Source organism: Phascolarctos cinereus, unplaced genomic scaffold (genome assembly GCF_003287225.1).
Source record: "Phascolarctos cinereus isolate Bilbo 61053 unplaced genomic scaffold, phaCin_HiC Scaffold_2;HRSCAF=192, whole genome shotgun sequence".
In the NCBI taxonomy this organism is placed as follows: Eukaryota; Metazoa; Chordata; class Mammalia; order Diprotodontia; family Phascolarctidae; genus Phascolarctos; species Phascolarctos cinereus.
The window spans coordinates 255,102,223-255,121,691 of record NW_027555625.1 but is presented as its reverse complement, the minus strand read 5'-3'; the positions used below and the strand labels follow the sequence as shown (position 1 = coordinate 255,121,691).

At 39.1% G+C, this 19,469-nt stretch overlaps 1 protein-coding gene across 2 annotated transcripts in view; it reads left to right on the top strand.

The window, feature by feature from the left end:
- Positions 1 to 506: 506 nt before the first annotated feature.
- MAN1B1 (mannosidase alpha class 1B member 1) overlaps positions 507 to 19,469 on the top strand; it is a 39,583-nt gene continuing 20,620 nt past the window's right edge. For both annotated transcript variants that reach the window (XM_020981799.2, XM_020981797.2), the window contains exons 1-6: positions 507 to 768; positions 5,134 to 5,242; positions 5,939 to 6,066; positions 8,707 to 8,864; positions 11,387 to 11,499; positions 14,954 to 15,139. In XM_020981799.2, coding sequence (XP_020837458.1) covers positions 652 to 768; positions 5,134 to 5,242; positions 5,939 to 6,066; positions 8,707 to 8,864; positions 11,387 to 11,499; positions 14,954 to 15,139 — 811 coding nt within the window. In that variant the 5' untranslated portion in view covers positions 507 to 651. The remainder of the gene's footprint in view (positions 769 to 5,133; positions 5,243 to 5,938; positions 6,067 to 8,706; positions 8,865 to 11,386; positions 11,500 to 14,953; positions 15,140 to 19,469) is intronic.

Sequence of the window (19,469 nt, the reverse complement as noted above, 5' to 3'; positions counted from 1 at the left end):
CTTCCGTCATCAGACTGGGAGCTCATTGAGGGCAGGGTGTTTTGTTTTTTTTTTTAATCTCCAGCACTTGGCACAGTGCATGGAACATACTAGATGCTTAATAAATGCTTGTTCACATGTTTCCCTAGTATGAGACAGAGCTTTAGAAAAAGAATTCAGGAATGCGGTTTTCAGTCTGGGTCAACAATCTTTTTCTTTTTCTGGGCTTCAATTATTCCAACTGTAAAATGGATGGGTGAAGTTAGCCTTAAGGATCACTAAAATCCTGCCAGCTCTGACATACAGCGATTCTCTCTCCCCCAAAACCTGTCCACCCGCACCCAAAGGAGTGTATCTTAGACACAGATGACTGCCTGTAAGAGCCAGGGCTGGGGGCGGGGCTCAGCTTCAGGTACTTCCGGTACCTGGTCCTCGTTCCCTTCCTATGCTACCATAGAGTCAGGGCTGATGAGCTAGAGCTGCCACTATGGAGTCGCCCCGGAAGTTCCCGCGTGACCCCGGATGTAGCCTCTGCCCCGCGGGTCTGGGCGGCAGCGGCGGCGTCGTGGCTATGGCGGTCGGCGGTGGGCGGCAAGGAGGCGGTGAGCTGGTGGCTGCTCCTAGCCCGGCCTCCTGACGTGCCTCGGCCGCTAGCCCGGTCCGGCAGCTGCCATGTACCCGCCGTCTCCGAGGCAGGACTTCTTCGCGGTGACTCTGAACTTGGGGGAGCGGTCCCAGGGCGGCGGCGGCGGGAGCAAGTACTGGAGGCGGCGGCGCCTCTGCTGGCGGGTGAGGCCCGGGCCGGAGGGGCCTGAGGGGCTGGGGGTGGGGGGACCCGGGGAGGGGGACGGAGCAACCACAGCTGCTGCGGCAGGGGCTGGGGAGGGGCGGGGAAGAAGGCTCTGGGGGTCTGGAGCGAGTCCGCGGCGTTGAAGGTTTGGGAAGAGAAAAGGGTACTGGGTGCCTGAGGTAGCGGCTGCTTATTCGTTTGAGGTCCGGGGGCAGCAGTGGGGCTGGACGTGGAGGGAGCCCAGGGTTGGGGGTGTGGAGAGCGAGGAAGGGACTACGGATCTGGGGGGCGGGGCAGCAGTGAGGCTGGGAAAGGCCTGGAGTAGGGGCATGGGAGGGAGGAGGGAGCACGGACCCTGGGAGAAGGGGCAGACAACACCTGTGGGTGGGGAGGGGAATGGAGGTGTCCCGAGTGCACCGGGCCCCGGGGAAGGGCAGGGCAGGGCCTGGTGGGAGGAGTGGGACCCGATGGTAAAGTGTGCTGGGACTTTAAGCGTGTGGGGATCGGGGAGGGGGAAAGGGCTGGGGACTGTGGACTGGGGGAAGAGTCAAGGTGGGGCCAAGGGTGTGAGCGAGACCCAGGGCTATGTGCCCTGGAGGTGGTATTGGGACTGGAAGCGCAAGGGTGAGAGGTGCTAAGGAAGTTCTCCTTATGCTGATAGGAGAGGTCAGGCTCCTGGCTGGGGAGGAGAGAGTGTTTGAGGGGTGGGGTTATTGCAGATTGGAGAGGAATCCCTGGCTGCTGTCTGGAAAGGCCTGGGTGGATTTTCTTAGTGGGAATGATGAAAGAGCCGGCCTTGAGAAAGGGGGGGGGAGGCGGAGTTCCTGCTAACTGGTGAGGTCTTACCCAGAGAATGGGGGCACTGCTAAACAAGGAGGGCTTGCAATAAAGGGTGGAGAAATGGAGAAAGTTTCATTTAGTGCATGAAGCTGGGGATCAAGTTGGGTTTGGGAACTGAGCTGGGCATCTCTTACAGGTAAGGCCTGAGGCGTAGGAGAGATGGGAGAGTGAGGCCTGAAACAGAGAGCTTGTGTGAGAGGGCTGGGAGAATAAAGGAGCAGGTGCTAAGAGTAAGTGAGAGAACTGTTCAGTCCTGGTTCTGGGGCAATAGCAGGGCTGGGGAGGACCTGGAGTGGGCACACGATTAGGGGCATGGACAGGGAAGAATCGACTAGGGACATAGGGTATGAGGCAGCGGTGAAGTTGGGGAAGAGATAGGGTCCTGTGATTCTGAATTAATTCCTTAACCACTTTGAGCCTTAGTTTCTTCATTTATGAGATAGGGACAATAATATTTAGGCATAAAACTATGTAGATTTGAGTTTTTATTATCATTTTGAGGAAAGATTAGAATCTTGGTAGATTGGAGGGTTGATTGGTGGAGGACAGTGTTACTGAACTGAATTACTGAGGGGTGTTGGAAAGACAGTAAATTCTTGACTGTATGAAGTGGGAGAGTTGGAGTGGGGACAGGCCACGGAGCTGTTTAGGGAGGGAGGGAGTCAGGAAAGAACAGAAAGCTGTGTTTTTGGTCACGAGTGGGAGATGGATCTAATCTGGTTCAAGAAATAGTAATATTTGTTCCATTCTCTTTCTTACTTCCCTCATGATCAACTATACTGTCAATTTACCCATTCCTCTGAGGCCTAGAGTAAGGTGGACTTACTTAAGGGAATCACCAGAGAATTGTACCTCCCCCAAGAAAGACAGGAAACTTGCTGTCCTGCCATACATAACACTAACTTGGGGGGGAAGCAGAATACAAAATTCACAATACAGAGATAGCTGGAAAGTAAGATTAGACAGAGCATGGAAAAGAAAACAAAATATTTTCTAAAGAAATTACTGCATGAGTACATCAAGGAACTATTGCCCATGATAGATGGGTAGTGTTTGGTTATACCATTGATTAGTAAACAGAGTGCTGGACTTGGAGACAGTGAGACCTTAATTTGAAATTAACATCAGATGATTACTAGTGTCTGGACAAGGTACTTTAATGTGTCAGTCAGCCTCAGGATTCTTACTTTTATAATGAGGATAATAACACCTGCCTCACTGAGGATCAAATGAGATGATGTGTGTAAAGCACTTTGCAAATATTAAAGTGTTGTATAAATGCTATCTGCTATTTATTATTATGATTATTGATATTAGTAGCAGTTACAGAGGCTGTAGCAGCTCTACTGTCCAGTAAGGCCCAGGCTGGAGCGGACCCTGAGCGTCAGGGCAGGGGTAGTAGTCTTAATAAAGTATGAGTGGCAGTAGCACCAGTAAGAATAGTAATAATGACTGCAAGGGGTCCCTACCTCCACTTATTTACAGTTGTAGAAAATTAGTTAACTACTGGGAAGAACTGATGTTGGTGATAGGGATAGAGAGGGAGGTGGTACTGGACTTGGGCCTGATAAAAGATGGGACCTGGCCAGGCAGAAAAGGGGCTTTGGGGTGGTGTGAGTAGAAGGAAGAGGAAAGTTGAAGGATGTGTTTGCTAGAGGATTGGACCAAGACCAGTCACATAGAAGAAATGAAGAAGCATTGAGTTTGGAGAGTAAAAGGGAAATTGTGTGTGTTCTAGGGCAGGAGGAACCAAACTTAATTACCTGCCCCTTTCTTTCTCCTTCAGTCCCCTCAAAGATAAGGGTTAGTATTGAGAGGTATATTTGCTTTTTAGGGAACAGGAATATTTTCTTCTTCTCTTTGACATTGCTGTTCAACCTTGCAGAATAGAAACAGCAAGTTAACTGGTGGGGAGTCCTTGCTGTTAGGTATTCTATCTTTTCTGAGGAAAGCTGTGCTCCATAGCCACCTGTGACCCCACTACCTACTTAAGTTGAGTGCTGACAGACAAACCTGTCTCTGAATTGATGCCCACAGTGTCATCTAGTCACACTTCTGGGCAGCCCATTGCCAGATCTTTAAGAGACTGATGGAGCTGGCGAGTTCTCCTGGGATACAAGAGGTGTTTTGTTTGTTTGTTTTTTGGTAAGGCAGTTGGGGTTAAGTGACTTGTCCAGAGTCATAAAGCTAGTAAGTGTTATGTATCTGAGGCCAGATTTGAAAGTTTTTTTTTATAAGAGGGTTTTGAAAGACTACTTCTAGAACAAAGACAGCTTGAACACCTGTTTATGGTCATTTAGCATGCTATTTGAGGAAGCTTCCAGTTTCATTTCTGTGTATTATACAATATCATGCCCTGTGCCACCCCCAATTCCATGCCCCAGGCTGAATGGTTTTTTTGGGGGGGCTTGGGGTTTGGTTTTGGTTTTTTGCTATGTCACTCTTCTTCTCAAGAAGTTCTAGTATCAGCTTCTTTTATTTTTAAAATTTTTTTTTCTTTTTCTTTTTTATTATTTTTTTAGGCAATTGGGGTTAAGTGACTTGCCCAGGGTCACACAGCTAGTAAGTGTCAAGTGTTTGGTCTGAGGCCAGATTTGAACTCGGGTCCTCCTGACTTCAGGGCCGGTGCTCTATCCACTGCGCCACACAGCTGCCCCTAAAAATTTTTTTCAAGATACACCTCCACACTCCATTCCCCCTCTCCCCAAATTGAGAAAGTAAGAAATGCAAATTCCCATGTCCAAAAAAAATATGTGGAGTATTTTGTTATGTTTTTTACTACAACTTTGTTTACAATGGTTAGAGATGTACTATAGATTGACTTCCATTATTTCCTTGACCTATCTCTTCCTGTTCACTATGATATTCTACTTAAAGGATGGCATGTTTGAGTATATTATTACTGGCTATAAAGTCTTTGAGGACCAGGACTCTCTTTTATATTTGTGCCCCCATTTCCTGGTATATAGTAGGTGCTTAATAAATGCTTCCTTGCTTGATCAAATTAAACAACATTAGGACCTACTATATATAGTACCCTAAACCGTATAGTGTCCTAGATTCTAGGGATACAAAGCTGAAAAAAAGAACTTACTGTATGGGGGCTCAGAAATGTACACAAATAATTGTTGTAATCAAGTTCACACATCCCCCTTAGTGTCCTAATGAGAAACATGACTCATTTAATGCTCTTATGTAAACCAAACATAAAGGAAATAAGTTTACTTCCTGAGCACCTATACCTGATGACTCTTTTCCCAGTGAGTTTGACTAGAAAGAGTTTTGAAATAAGTTATTTATTCTCATCTGGCATGTTCCAGCACGTTATGTTATCGTCCCTATCCAAACAGGGTATATAACATGTTCAGAAATAATTTATTCTTGTTCAAAGTAAACAACAGAACTTAGCACTTGCATTCTTTCCCCGGACTATTTTTGGAATGTGGTAGAGATTTTTCAGTAGCTCTATTCAGTTACTGTGTTATCTTCAGTAAAAAAAAGTATTTTTTTCTCTTTTTTTCTAGAAATGGAAACAGTTATCACGACTGCAACGGAATATAATTCTTTTCTTCTTTGCCTTTCTTGCTGTCTGTGGACTCATTTCCTACATCAATATGGCTAACCACGGGAGAGGTATCAGAACAGTTTGCATCTAAAAGTTATTTTTATGTTGCATGTTGACTAAGCAGGAGATGAGTTCTAGAGTGAATTAATGAGTCTGTGGATAACATGACATGGCACCAGATTGGTGAACCACCAAGGTCAGTAGAGATGCTAGACTGCTTGCCTCATTGGCTTTATGGAAAAGGTCTAGATGTTGATTTGTCATAATCTGGTTGCTTTCCTAGTATTTTTTTATTATTCATTCCATTTTAAATGTAGTTAAAAGTTTGTTGGGTGTTTTAGTATGGAAGTCATTGAAGAAAACCAATTTGATCATAATTCAAAATTATGTTTCTTTAATATTTGTATTCATAATAGAAGGCTGTTCTAGTAAGGTATTAGATCCCTTTTAAATTTGCTAATTATAGTCACTTTCAATGGGAGAGACTAAATCTGTTCCAATTTTCCAGGAGAAATTGCTAACTTGCCTTTATTTTTTATTTGGCTTTGAAAAGTAATAGTTTTGTCAGAATATTGTGAACTCAGGCAAGCCTTTTGGAGGTGAGTGATTATCATTCATCTCTTCTTGACTCTATAAAAACTTTCCTGGGAGAATATATTTCTGTCGTATATGGGTAATAAATGTTGGAGTTTTTTTCCTAATGATTTTTAATCAATGTTACTCCTCAAAGCATTTTATATACTAAGATGTACTTTCATATGTAGCCTTCACCAGCAGATCATCAGAAGAACAGAAGATAGAACTTGACATTCCTGAACTAAATCCAGCTGTTTTAGCAGCTCCTCAGAAAGCAGATGCTAATCAGGGTGACTTTCCTGAGATTTTGCCTCAGGTATTTTACAGACTTTGTTATAATGGAAGCTGTGGTAACCATGTAGTCAGCTGTAGTGGTGTAAATAATAATAAATACAACAACAGTAATAGTATTTATAGAGCCTACTATGTGCTAGGCACTCTGCTAAACACTTTACAATTAGTATCTAATTTGATCCTCACAATAACCTTGGGAGGTAGGTGTTATTATTATCCCCGTTTTACTTTTGAGGAAATTGAGGCAAACAGCTTAAGTGACTTGCCCAGGATCACACAGCTGGTAAATGTCTTGAGACTGCATATGAATTCAGTCTTCCTGAAAGCAGGCCAAGCATTTTATCCACCGTGCCACCTTAGCTCTAGTTCAGCTAAAAGTTATTGTTTTAGAGTAGCATTGCATGCTATCATTTCTGCACTTTACTCTCTAAGTTTGTTTGAAGTATGAGGGTACACTTCTTCCCAAAGGTGCTAAGAATGCCATAGTTTCTTAAAGTGCATTAAAATTCAATGTGTTTTGATGATGGTATGATAACCTCTTAGAAGGAGATATTGAGGGGAAGGGGTGTTTCAAAGCAAGGCTAGGAGGAATGCCAGAATAGTTGCTAGAATATGAGCTGGGAGGGGCTTCTAAGACGTAATTTAAAACTCTTTGTTCTACAGATAAAGACCCTGAGGCCCAGAGAGGCCAAGTAGCTTGTCCAAAGCATGTAAGACATCATAACTAGTTTTGTAGGTAGAGACGTTCTCAGAAAAAAAGCGTTTCTGTTTACATTTATTTCTATTAAATGTCTGTTTAAATCAGTTTTCCCATTGATTAATTCAAAGGCATTTCAAAAGTGCTATATTTTTACATTTTATTTACCTCTTAAGACTTGAGTTAGAAATGTTTTTCCTCCATTACAGTTTCTTAATGAGATCTGTAAACAAACCCTTAAATATACTTTGGGAATTATGATGTAAAGAGCACAGAGCTATGATGAATTTTTCTTCAGTTGTGAAGAGTTTCCTCCGAATTTATCATTTGGTTCTGCAAATATTGCTATCTCAAAGTCCAGGGAGATTTGTATGCCATAGTTTATTTGAGTACCTTTTACTTAGTTAATCTTATCTAATCCATAACCTTGAGCTTTCAGAATATGCCCTTTTTTGCAGCTCTTAAGAATGATCTCTTGAAATTTAATGTAACTTCTGAAGTATAGTTGATTTAATGGAAGAAACATTTGTGAGGTTATATAGAAACTACTAAAAGAGACTGGCACAGTGCTTCATTAATGGCTATAAGTACTTTTTGTGTGTGCTTGGGAAAAAAAAATATTGTTGGTTTCTAAGGGTACGGTACATTTCTAAGCTTATTGTCATCTTTAAAGAGGAGAAAAGCACATCATTGATTTTATTGGGCCCATTTTTGTCCATTAATGCTCTGTAATTTTGTGAAAGGAACATGTGAATTTTTTTCCCCCCTTTGCAAGTACATTTTTATTGCTTAAAAGCATTATGTAAGCCAATCTTCTGGAAGTCATTTGGGGGATGAATGTGGAGGGGGCGGTATGGCAGGAAATGAGCTTTCTTTCATATGTTCTATTTGGAAGAGTTGCATTTTCTCAGTGCTTTTTGCATGTAAAAAATGAACTAAATTGGGGACATTATGTTCCATAGAGGTCCTTACTGGTGTTTTTTTTGTTTTTTGTTTTTTTCCACTTATTGTAGACTTGTAGCAGTTTTTGTAAATGGCTTGTGTGGGTAACGATAGTGTATCTCTGCAAAAGGATGCTTCTAACTCTACAGCTATCAGGGGTTGAGTTCAGAGGGTAAAGCTTTAAAGGATGAGCCCTTCTCCCTTTTCTGAAACATACCACTAGAATTTCATCATTTTTAGTTTGGAGAGTCAACTACATGCAGCCTCAGCTGTACGGTAGACTGAATCTGTATATTTTGAACTCAAGCAGCCATTGTTGGCCCTTTATTACAGTGTGGGTGGAGAAGAGGAAGGGTCTAGTACAAGTTTGGCAAGCTAAAAATCCATGTAGAGCTGTATGAGAGTGAGAGACAGATAGGGCCACATAAAGCTGAGAAAAACCAATTCCAGTTCTGGAAGGAAATGTCTAGGTCTAAAGTAACAGGTCTGGAAGCATTCTTTTGCCACCTTCTTTACTTTGCTACATTATCTAATCCTTTTTTCATCTAGGAGTCCATAGCAACTTTTAGGGATGTACCTTTAGGGAATTGGGCATTCATGCTTAAATTAATATAGGCATTTTCACCATGAATGAAACAGTGCTGTTCTCCTCATTTCAAATTTGTGATACTAGCCTTCAGGGCTTTTGGTGTTGGAACTCTATATCTGCTAGACTGCTATTTGTAGGTTTTCAGGGTGTCAGCAGATAACTTACTACTTGCATGGAGGAAGTTATCAAGGGGGAAGCCTTTAGAATTTCTGTCAAGCTGTGCTGGTTAGTCTGATAGTTTCTCTTTTGTTTTAGCCATGTCATAGAAACAAGGATCTGAAGCTTTATGGGCACCTGAAACTGTATACTATTTTAATAATTTTCATGTTTTCTTTGATGTAAGCTACTCTGCTGTGCTTGAGAATAGGGATATTAAAAAACCCCATTAGAGTAGGTGCAATTAATTTCATGGGAAGTGCTTACATCTCTTACAGAAAACTCGAAATCCTCGTCGAGGGAGGCTTGTGAATCTACAGATCAAAGCTCCACAGGAAGATCTGAAGGAAAGGTCACATGATGATGACACCAAGAGGCTGGAGGAGGAACATGGCCAGGCCAGCAAGGAGAATAAATCTGAGAGGACTGTTATTAGGTATCATAACAATATCTTGTTACTTGTTGCAAGACAAAACATAGATATTAGGATGGTTTGAGCTTTGCTTTTTGGAAAGAAAATCTCACCATCACCCCCCCCCCAAAAAAAATAACCCAGAAAACAAAAACCAACTTATCTTTTGCCTTGTCCAGACTATATATTATCTATTGATTCTGCCTTATGGGTTAATAATTATGCAGGTTACATGAAAAATAAAAACCAGAAACAGCTAGTCTAGAAGCCTTTCCCAGAATGCAAAACCCCTAGTAGTTTTTTCTCTTTTGAATCCATTAGCTATTACATTTTGAGATGGAATAAGGTGAGGTTTGGGGGTTTTGTTTGGTTTTTGTGGAGGGGAGAGTGTAAGTGGGGACAAGGAGTCAAAGTTAGGAGATGGAATGGAACCTCCACACACATTGGTGAATATTTAATCTGTCTTTCCTCTATCTTGTGGGTAGAGCTACTCTTCTAAGATGAATGCTTTGAGTTATTGGCAGCTTCCTGCCATTTAGGTTGCTTATGAGAGTTGTGGAGGTGGCATTCTCTTCCCATTAGCTGAGCACTTTCAGTTCTCTGGGCAGTTGTAAATTGTTTCTAGTTCTCACAACGATGGTGTGTATCATTTACCTGGCAGCGTTTTTTATGCGGAAAACCTTTATGCTATGCAGGTTTTTTTTTTCATTCTAAATTTTTAAAATTTTTTTGAATTATCAGCAATCACTTCCTTAAGCTGTTGAGTTTTAAATTTTTCTTGCCCTCCCTCCCCAAGATGGCAGGCAATCTGATATAGGCTATACATGTATATTCCTATTAAACATATTTTCATATTAGTAATGTTGTAAGGAAGAATTAGAACCAATAGGAGGAATCATCAGAAAGAGGAAACAAAACACAACAGAAGAAAAAAAATAGCAAATAGTATGCTTTGATCTGCATTCGAACTCCGTAGTTCTTTCTTTGTGGATAGCATTTTCCATCATGAGGCGTTTGGAGATGTCTTAGATCCTTGTATTGCTGAGAAGAGTTAAGTCTATCAAAGTTAGTCATCACACAATGTGGCTGTTACTGTGTACAGTGTTCTTCTGGTTCTGCTCACTTCACTCAGCATCATACCATACAAGTCTTTTCAGGTTTTTCTGAAGTCAGCCTGTTCATCATTTCTTATAGCACAATGGTATATTACATTACATTCATATACCACAACTTTTTCAGCCATTCCCCAATTGATGGGTATCCTCTCAATTTCCAGTTCTTTGCCATCACAAAAAGAGCTGCTATCAATATTTTTGTATATGTGGGTCCTTTTCTCATTTGTATAATCTCTCTGGGTTGTAGCCCTAGAGGTGCTGTTGCTGGGTCAAAGGGTATGCACATTTTTATAGCCCTTTGGGCATAGTTCCAAATTGCTCTCCAAAAGGGTTGGATCACTTCACAACTCCACCAACAATGCATTAGTGTTCCAATTTTCCCACATCTCCATCATTTATCATTTTCCTATTTTGTCATGTTGGCCAATCTGATAGATTTGATGTGGTACCTCAGAGTTGTTTTGATTTGCATTTCTCTAATCAGTAGTGATTTAGAGCATTTTTTAGTATGACTGACTATAGATGGCTTTAATTTCTTCATCTGAGAACTGTCTGTTCATATCCTTTGACCATTTATCATTTGGGGGATGACTTGTATTCTTATAAGTTTGACTCAGTTTTCTATATATTTTAGAAATGAAAAAGGGTTTTTTTTTGTTTTGCAAGGCATTTGGGGTTAAATGACTTGCCCAGGGCCATACAGTAACGAGCATTTTTATTGTATTCTGTGCTTGCAAGCAAATAAAAAGAAACAGCATTGCTCATATGATAGCAAAATATTCCACCTCTGGTACAATAAGCCTCCCCCTAGCATTGGCATAAAAAGCAGAATTCTAGGTTTGTAGCTTATTGAAATAGTAATTAGTTTCCTTTTGGTCAGTGGAAATACTTTCTCCCTCCTATCTATATCATGATGTTCTTTTGCTAAATGGTAGGGCTCACTAAGCTTTAGAAAACCAAAAACTTTGTCCTGCAGCAGAGTGTCTTAATGATTATCCTTTTGTTCTTGGTGAAAATAATTAGTAGCAACAACTGGTATCCTGCTATGGTCAAGACTGTGCTGGGATCCTTATGCTAACTCCTCTTTTACCCTTAAGAGTGATCAGTTCACAGAAGTTTGAACTCTCATTGAAAGGCTGTGGTTGTTTTGTCATTCCCTAAAGACATCATCCTGAACTGATATCCCCAGGGAATCTTACCTACCTTAAATACAACCCATTCTGTACAGTCTTCTTTGCATTGTGCCACATAATTTAGTATGTATTAACTGTCTTGTATTATTCCCTGTGTTCTCTAATAAGACTTAAGCTTCTTTGATGTAGAGACTAATACTACAGCTTCTAGTGGAGAACCAAACAAATAGGTGCTTAATTACTTGATAAATTTCATGTTCTTAAATCATTTTGATTATTGTTTCCCTGTCTATTATAGCTGGAGAGGTGCGGTGATTGAGCCTGACCAGGGCACAGAACCCCCTTCCAATAAAATACAAGACCCAGGTCACAGGTCTTCAACAGCAGAAATTAAAAGCCAGAAGAAACCAGGTAGCCCTCTCTCTTTCTGTGTTTTTGTTATTTATTCTTACATTAAAGTTGAGTTGTAATCTATTTGATAATATTTTATTGTGTGTTTTTGTATCTGCTTTAGGGAAATTGGGCTTTTTCTTTCTTAATCTGTATTTTAAACATGTTTCAATGACAAAGAAAAATTCTTTTTAACATATAAAAGCAAGCAGAACAAAACAGATTTCTGCATTGGCTGTCTCTGAAAATGTGTGTTCTGCAATTTTAGTCCATCTCTCCTTCAGGGACTAGTTAGCATACTTCATCAGTCTTGGAAACTTGGTTGGTCATAGCATTGATGAAATTTCTCATGTCTTTTGAAGTTATTTTGTTTTAAACACTGATATTGTATAACTTATCTTGACTTTGCTTCACTGCATCAGTTAATACGGATCTTCAAAGGTTTCTCTGAAACCATCCCTTTCATTACTTCTGATGGGACAATATTACATCATGTTGATGCACCATAATTTGTTCAACCATTCTCCAGTTGATGGGCATTTCCTTAGCTTCCAGTTCTTTGCTTTAACAGAGAGCTGCTGTAAATATTTTTGCACATATGGGTCCTTTTCCTTTTTCTTTGATCTTTTTAATGGGGGCATAGGCCTAGTAGAAGTCAAAAAGAACACACATTTAGTGTTGTCTTGATCAGTGTCATATTTACTTATAAAAACAATTGGATAGGGTTCTGTCTTCATATATATAAATAATCTGTGTGATAATTATGGATTATTTATTCTTGGAAAGTTTAAAAGAATTTGGCTGTGAATCTTTCCAGGACAGGTTTTTGTTTTTATTGTGAAATTTTTTTGGGTTACTTTTAAAATCTCTTCAGCCAAGATAGATCAATGTATTTAATTTCCTGTTGTGTCATTTTGAGTAATTTAATTTTTTTAGGTAACCATTTATTTTCTTTACATTCTCCAATTTGTTAGATTATAGCTTTGTTTTTGTGTCCACCTATTGTGTTCCCCAGACTTAATTTCTTTTGTGTTGTGATCTCTTCTTTTTTCATTTGGAATTGTACCTGTTTGTATCTTTTTTCTTCTTTTTCTGTTAAATTTGTCAATTGTATTGGCCTTGTTTTATTCAATCATTCTTTCATTTTCCATTTCATGTATTTTGTTAATTACACAATTTTTTCTTGTCTCCCAGATGAATTCACAGATAAACAGTTTTAAAATTTTCTAAGATGGTATAATCTACATATTATAGATTACTAAAAAATAAAGAAATGAAATACTATCCAGCACTTTTTATGAGGCAGATATGGTGTTGATATTTAAACCTGCCAAAAATAAAACTAAAAAAGGAAATCTTAGAAAAAATAAGTTTTTTTTAATGAACAGTTACAAAAATACTAAATAAAGTATTAGATTATAGTAATATATTTTAAAAAGTTACTTATTATGCCAACCAGGGTTTATACCATTATTTGTAGGTGGTGATATTTATCTGGAAAATATAACTGTCTCAGCGGAATCTACCTAGACAAGACTTTAAAAAAGAGGACTATAAAAAAATGAGAGTGAAATATCTTTATCTTATTTAGGAAGGGAAGATGCCTTTTTAAAGTTCCCAAATAAAAGGAATTATTAGAGCCAAGATGGGTGTGCCTTTGATGTACATAAAATAATTTTAAAAATGAATAATAGGGGAAGTATTTTTTGCAAAATTGAGAAAAACTATCTAAAATGTAGAATATTTCAAAGACCCTATTGAAATGATCCTTTCCACCCACTGTTATTTCTCCTTCCTTTGGATTTCTGGGATAACTTGGCTTGTATATTTCATGTGGCATTTCCATTCTATCTTGTCTTATAGTTTATTTTGTTCTTGTCTTTTTTTTTACTTGTATGTTACTAGCTCCTTGAGAGTAAGAATTGTCTCCTCATTTTGATATCTTTTTAACCATCTAGCTTTGTGCCTTTCACAGAGATGCATATATTTATTTATTAAATAGTTAAAGGCTTTCCATCAACTGAATAGAATAGATACATGTTATATGGAAAGAAATAACAAGAAGTAACAATTTTGCTCCTTAAATTATTGAGTTAAGGGGCATCTAGGTGGCGCAATGGATAGAGCACTGGCCCTGGAGTCAGGACTTGAGTTCAAATACAGCCTCAGAAATTTGACACTTGCTGTGGGAGCCTGGGCAAGTCACTTAACCCCGATTACCTCACCTCCCCCACCCCCCCCGAAAAAACTATTGAGGTGTAATATGATATGATTGATAAATAGACTAAGAATTCAGGGCTCAAATTTTAATTTCTCTTTTGCCACTTGCTATGGGATCCTGGAAAAGTCATATATCCTAGTCCTCAGTTTAAAAAGGGGATCGGGGGGAGTTGTTTTGAAACATTGCTGATTGAATGTAATGCTATCAAAGTACACAAAGACTGTAACATTGCAGATTCAGGAAAGTGGTTATGTGTTTGGCTGAAGTTTTGTCAGGTATAGGTAAGTTTAGTAGTAACTGGGGGGAGGTGTTAGCATCTCTGTAGGCATTTCTAAAACATGCATGCTTATGTTTTGGGACCCAGTACCTTATGATATAATTGGTTTGGTGATAACTTCTGGAGAGGAGGAAAGGGCATTTAGATCTGTCAAATGAGTGTCCCAGCTGCTGTAACCCTTAGGCTTAGGGAGGGCAGGGTCGTCTGAACCAGGAGGAGAGTTATGGCAACCAGGAGGTAAGTATAATACGATTTTATAGTTGGAAAGGAGGTTTAGTCCAATGCTCTCATTTTCTGGACTGGGAGATAGGCCTAGCAAGGTTAGTTGACAAAAAGTGACAGAGCTGGGATTCAAACCTTGGTCTTAAGGTTGTAATAGCATGTTCTTCTCCCTGTGCCCGTGTTCTCAAACCTTTTTGTCTCAGGACCCCTTTACAGATAAACCAAATTAAAAAAGAAAACTTATTGAGGATCCCTTCCCCCAGGAGCTTTTGTTTAGGTTGGCTATGTCTATCAGCATTTACTGTATTAAAATTTTAATGTCATAGTATTATTATGAAAATAGTTTTGACCTTGTGAACCCCCAGAAAGGGTCTCAGGGACTACAGTTTGAGAACCACTGCTCTATACTATATTTCTATAGTAGTCTTATGGGATTTTAAAGCTTTCTGTAGAACTCCTGAGCAGCCAGATTTCTTACCAGATTCATGGTAACCCTTACTTCATCTCAATTTAGCTCTTTTCCTCTTTTTTTTTCCCTCTGAGTTCTGAGGTAGAAGTGAAGTTCCTTATTTTTATCTTGGTTATGACAAGCGACGTCTCCCACTGTTGCCTCTGAATAGTAGAGGTTTAGAAAGCAGTGTCCATAGCAACCATAACTCCGCAGTAACAGATGGTCCTCCTGAGGATCTTGAGACTTGTTTATTATATTCAGTCAGATACTGTATTGAAAGACAATGTTCTCTTTAATCTTATAGTTCTCATCAACGAAAGACAAAAGGCTGTGATAGAAGCGTTCCGCCATGCATGGAAAGGATACAAAAAGTTTGCTTGGGGTCGTGATGAACTAAAGCCATTGACACATTCATTTAATGAGTGGTTTGGACTTGGTCTGACAATAATCGATGCCCTGGACACCATGTGGATTTTGGATTTAAAAGAAGGTATTTTTTATTGTTCATATCTCCTGGCTCTGCCTTGTTTGAAAGTATACTTTGTTAGACATAACCCAGAGTAGTATACCAGATACTTGATGCCTTATATTTTGTTCAGTCAGCAAACATTTATGTACCATATTGGAGTTGGAGGAGATAGAAAGGTAAGTGTAGTTCATCCTACCATTCACCTCATATAGTAGAAGAGGAAAAGACTTATAAACAGAAATATTACAAGTTAGAATATGTTAAGTACATAAAAGAAGTATAAAATGCTATGTGATTAAGTGAGTAGAAAATGGCACTTTTATATAAGAGGTAGCATTTTAGCTGGCCGTGGAAGTGTCGGTGGAATGCCCACAAATGGAGATAAGGCATTTCAGGTATTGGAAAGAATGTGAGTAAAAGGGGCAAAGGTGAAAAAAATGTGTATGGGGGGATAGTACACAATCCATTTTAGCTAGATTATAGAGTACTTAAAGGGAGAAAGAAGAGGAGATAAGGAGGGATAGATTGGAGCCAGTTTGTAGAGAGCCTTAGATGTCAGGCTAAGGAATATAGGCTTCACATCATAAGGAGTGGGGAGCTATTAAAAGTTTTTGAGCAGACAAAGAACATGAAGACCAATATGGGAATGATGTGTAGAGTGGATTGGAAAAGCTGTAGTGCTTTCTGATGGCAGGGGTTGGATTAGATGAGTTTTTTAAAAAAAATTATTTTTAGTTTTCAACATTCAGTTCCACAGGATTTTGAGTTCCAGATTTTCTCATCTCCCCTCCTCCCACTCTAAGATGGCATGCATTCTGAATAGCTTTTTCTCTAATCTGCCCTCCCTTCTATCATCACCCGCCTTTTCTTATCCCTTTCCTCTTCTGTTTTGTTTTGTTTTTTGGTTGGGCAGTGGAGGTTAAGTGCCTTGCCCCAGGGTCCCACAGCTAGTAAGCCTTACGTGTCTGAGGCTGGATTTGAACTCAGGTCCTTCCTGAATCTAGGGCTGGTGCTCTATCCACTGCACCACCTAGCTGCCCCTCCCTTTCTGTTTTCCTGTAGGGCAGGATAGATTTCTATACCCCTTTGCCTATGTATTTTATTTCCCAGTTGCATGTAAAAACAATTTTTAATATTCTTTTTTAAAAGTTTAAGTTCCAAATTCTCTCCCTTTCTCCCTCCCCACTCTCCCTCATTCAGAAGGCAGGCAATTCAATATAGGTTATACGTGTGTAGTCATGCCAAACACTTCCATAATAGTCATGTTGTGAAAGACTATATTTCCTTCCATCCTGTTCCGCCCCTCATTTTTTCTATTTTCTCCTTTGACCCTGTCCCTGCTCAAAAGTGTTTGCTTCTGATTACCTCCTCCCCCAATAAGCTCCCCCCATCCCCTTCCTCCCCTATTTTGTTATAGGGTAAGTAGATTTCCATACCCAATTGATTGTGTGTATGTTATTCCCTCCTTAAGCCAGATCCTATGAGAGTAAGATTCACTTATTCCCTCTTACCTCCCCCCTCTTCACCTCCACTGTAAAAGCTTTTTCTTGTCTTTTATGTGAGATAATTTACCCTATTCTACCTCTTCCTTTCTCCTTCTCCCTGTGCAATTTTCTCTCTCACCCCTAAATTTTATTTTTTAGGTGTCATCCTTTCATATTCAACTCAGTCTGTGCCCTTTTTCTACACACACACACACACACACACACACACACACACACACACACACACCACACACCCCCCTCCAGCTACCCTAATACTGAGAAAGGTCTCATGAGTTACAGATATCATCTTTCCATGTAGGAATAGAAACAGTTCAACTTTAGTGAAAGTCCCTTATGATTTCTCTTTCTTATTTACCTTTTGATGCTTCTCTTGAGTCTTGTATTTGAAAGTGAGATTTTCTATTGAGCTATGGTCTTTTCATCAAGAAAGTCCACTATTTCATTGAATGTCTGTTTTTTCTCCTGAAGGATTATATTCAGTTTTGCTGGAGTATTGGTTTTAATCCTGGCTCCTTTGACCCCTGGAATATCATATTCTAAGCCCTCTGATCCTTAATGTAGAAACTGCTAAATCTTGTTATCCTGATTATGTTTCCGCAATGTTTGAATTGTTTCTTTCTGGCTGCTTGCAATATTTTCTCCTTGACCCTAGGAACTCTGGAATTTGGTTATAATATTCCTAGGAGTTTTCCTTTGGGGATCTCTTTTAGAAGGTGATTGGTGGATTCTTTCAGTTTCTGGAATATCAGGGCAGTTTTCCTTGATGATTTCTTTCTTTCTTTCTTTCTTTCTTTCTTTCTTTCTTTCTTTCTTTCTTTTCTTTCTTTCTTTCTTTCTTTCTTTCTCTCTTTCTTTCTCTCTTTCTTTCTTTGTTCATTTTGTTTTTATTATAAAAAACAACAAAAACGTGTACCCGTACAAGCATTTTAAGAAATAATGAATACAAGATAAATCACAACGATGGTGAGTTATTAAACCCCTTTTCTATATACAAACACTAAAATTCCCCAAGTGGAACATCACCAAATGCGATTATACTCTACATATCAAAAATACACAGAGATCTGCTGGTTATCTCTGAATCTTTTATGTACATGTAGTTGATACATAAAACTGCATTTAGAGTTTAGTTTTACTTCTCAGATGTCCTTTTCTGCTACAATAAGATGAAATTGAACAGTTTTACTAAAATTTACAAATGAGGGAAAATAAGTTAAAATGAATTTCTGGTAGGAGCTTTGTCTTTTATTCCATCCAGAAGCCCACTAAAAACAAAAAATACAGTTTTGTAGCTCATTCCTAGGCTCAGTAGTGGAAGACTCTGCTATCCAAGTCTCTTTTAGCTATATAATTCTCTAGTCTATTTTTTTTTTGAGTACATAGTCCAGGAACTCTCAGTTCAGGAAGCAATAGCATTTTCATTTAGTTAGGTTAAATTTAAAATGCCACATTTTTTAAAAGCCAACACTAAAAAAAATACTTTCTGCAGCAAAAATGGGAAAGTTCAAGTTTTTGTTATCTGGTCATAATATAATACTTCAACCCATCGTTTAAAACATGTCAGGCTTATGAAATGTATAATCAATAATACAATAATTTTGTGAAGGACATCCCTTCTAGAATAAAGTCATTCCTACTTTTTCTTTTCTGCCTACAACAATAAGGAGTGTCTCTGTCCTTTGCCTGGTTTTGTTGTTGATATTGCTTTGATCATTTCTCAACTGAATCAACCAGCTCTTCTGATAAAGACAAAAAGTCACTTGGACAGATGCAGTGTCTTTCTCCTCCGTGATTTAGCTTAGGTCTCCTGCACACAACAAGTTGACTTCAGCTAAGCAGGTCATAACAGCAGGTGGGATGTTCTTTGTGGACGTTCTTGTCCAATTTTCTAGTACCTTGGACACTTCTGCTGGATTGCCGGGACTCAAGTCACAAAGAGCGTATGTGGCGGCTAACTGAATACTCCAGGATACATCTTCATTTGAATGTTGTGTGAACGTGCAAATCACAGAACTGGTATTTTTCACAGCAGAAGAAAATCCTTCCTTCAAACCTAGTTGGCCTAAATGACCTTTTTTCCAATTGGGAATGCTTGCTGGAAGAGGCAGGCTTTCATAAGCAATTAGCCAGAATACCTTGATAATTTCTTGAAAGATGATGTCTAGGCTCTTTTTTTGATCATGGCTTTCAGATAGTCCAATAATTTTTAAATTCTCTCTCATGGATCTGTTTTCCAGGTCAGTTGTTTTTCCAGTGAGATATTTCATATTGTTTTCTATTTTTTCATTGTTTTGGTTTTGTTTTAGAATTTCTTGAATTCTCATAGAGTGATTAGCTTCCATTGCTACATTCTCATTTTTAAGGAAGTATTTTCTTGTGTGAGCTTTTGGATCTCCTTTTCCATTTGGCCAGTTCTACTTTTTAAGGCATTCTTGTCCTCATTGGCTTTTTGGACCTCTCATGCCATTTGGCTTAGTCTTATTTTTTAGAGTGTTGTTTTCTTTAGTATATTTTTGGGTTTCCTTTAGCAAGCTGTTGACTTTGTTTTTCATGATTTTGTTGCATCACTCTCATTTCTCTTCCCAATTTTTCTTCTACTTCTCTTACTTGGTTTTCATAATCCTTTTTGAGCTCTTCCATGGCCTGAGACCAATTCATATTTTCCTTGGAGGCTTTGGATATAGGAACTTTGACTTTGTTGTCCTCTTCTGGTTGTATGTTTTGATCTTCTTTGTCACCAAAGTAAGATTCTGTAGTCTGAGTTTTTCCCCCACTTTTTGCTTATGCTCCCAGCCAATTACTTGACTTTTTAACTCTTTGTTAAGGTAGGGCTCTGCTTCCAGTGT